The following is a 1,774-nucleotide window of genomic DNA, read 5'->3' as shown; positions in this document are numbered from 1 at the left end:
GAAGAGGTGGCGCGAGGGCCGAAGGAGGCTGAGTGTCTCAGCTCCGCCATTACCCGACCCGATTTTATTATTGGGAATTTCGATAGATGGTCGGACTCTCTCTCTCTCTCTCTACACTGTACTGAATACTGGTAATTATTAGTGTTACCTACTTCTTCAGAGGGAAGCACCGAGGCAATGTTGTCTTGTGTTAGAGTCCATAGTCCATACTGCGTGCTTGTGGAGTGAATTCAGATCCAAATCGTGTTTTGCCTGTGCGGTCTTAATTCTTAAATTGTTTCTCTTGTCCAAGGAGCAAGGGCGTCTCGGTAATACCTGTATCGTGTGTGGGCATCAATGTAAAAACAGCAACCAACAGTCCTGCATTTGTTTTTTTAAGGAAAGGGGTAAAGGACAGGAGATTTTTTTTGTAACCCATACAAATTGTACCCGAAGCTCTCTCAAAAATGTTCTTGAATTTTGTTTATCGATATAATATTTTTAAATAATTTAAAAACGTATCAAAAAAATTTAATTGTATTTAGAGATACGTTTTATTAACGAAAAAATATTATGTTATTTACTTGTCAATATCAAAATTTCACTTGCCATATAAAAAGTTTTTTTTTTATATTACTATTTTTAGTTAACATAAAAGTCTTAGTTCACATTTATTGATATGTATTTTTGTCATAATTTTTAATAATTTTTTTTATCAAAAATAAAAAATTCGAATATGTGACTTCTAGTCGAATATGAAAAGATTATACTATTTGGGATATAATTTATTGATATAATTTTTAATAATTTGATGACATCTTTATTGATAACAAAATTTAAAAAAATGTTATTAACAATAAAATAGTTTAAGTCTATTTTGTATTTTATCTTTTTTAAATAAATAAAGTAAGTATTGTATTTATAAATATAGATAAGAATTTAAAAAATTTATGTTTTTTTCCTTTCTTTATATATCTCGTCCTCTGTATGTTATGCACATATCTTATCTCCAAAGAGAACGAGATAAGAAAGAATGCATTGAACATGTATCACATGTATAAATGGAAAAAGAAATAAAATTACGCAAACACATATCACGATATACGTTCATAACTATCTCGTCCATAGTGCCTATATATATCTTGTGTAGGGACGAATTGGAGCCTCTCATTTTGTCAATTTGCACATTTTTACATCATTTTTTTTCCTTTTGGAGAAATTTATGTCCTAGTGAGTTCTAATGACACGAGTAAGTTTTTCGGATATCAACAAACTAAATGTAATCTGCTACGTTGTGTGAGCACTCGAACCTTAGGTTGGTACTCATATTAGTTAATTTTTTTTATTTTATTTCTATTAATTTTAGTTTAGTTAATTTTTGGTTTAGTTATTCTAGTAATCCTTATAGTTTTATTGAATTTTTAATTAGGTTCATATATTTTTTTCTTTTTTACTGTATTCCTATACCATATCAAATTTTATAATTAAGTCCTTATCATGAAAAAAATTTTAGAATTAACAGAATATTTTGTTAAACAAAATGAATATACCTAACATTTGATTGAATATTCTGTATAGTTTAACAAAATATTCTGTTAATTCTAATATTTTTATCATGGTAAGGATTTAATTATAAAATCTGATTGGTATATGAACTCAATTGAAAAGAAAAAAAAAACATAAAAACCTAATTGAAAATTTAGTAAAATTATAGGACCAACAGAATAATTAAACCTTAAATATTTTTTAACTTAGGTAATAATGATTTTTTTACTATACAAAATTTGTGTGTTTA

General features: G+C 27.2%; 1 protein-coding gene across 1 annotated transcript in view; it reads right to left on the bottom strand.

The window, feature by feature from the left end:
• The window catches only part of LOC107622486 (uncharacterized protein At1g04910), a gene marked incomplete in the record, with an annotated part of 4,887 nt that extends 4,553 nt beyond the window's left edge, over positions 1-334 (bottom strand). The window contains 1 exon segment of the mRNA XM_021113781.1: positions 10-334. Within this exon segment, the coding sequence (XP_020969440.1) occupies positions 10-50 (41 nt within the window).

The sequence above is a fragment of the Arachis ipaensis genome, chromosome B10 (assembly GCF_000816755.2).
Source record: "Arachis ipaensis cultivar K30076 chromosome B10, Araip1.1, whole genome shotgun sequence".
NCBI classification, from domain to species: domain Eukaryota; kingdom Viridiplantae; phylum Streptophyta; class Magnoliopsida; order Fabales; family Fabaceae; genus Arachis; species Arachis ipaensis.
This window is presented reverse-complemented; position numbering and strand designations above follow the sequence as displayed.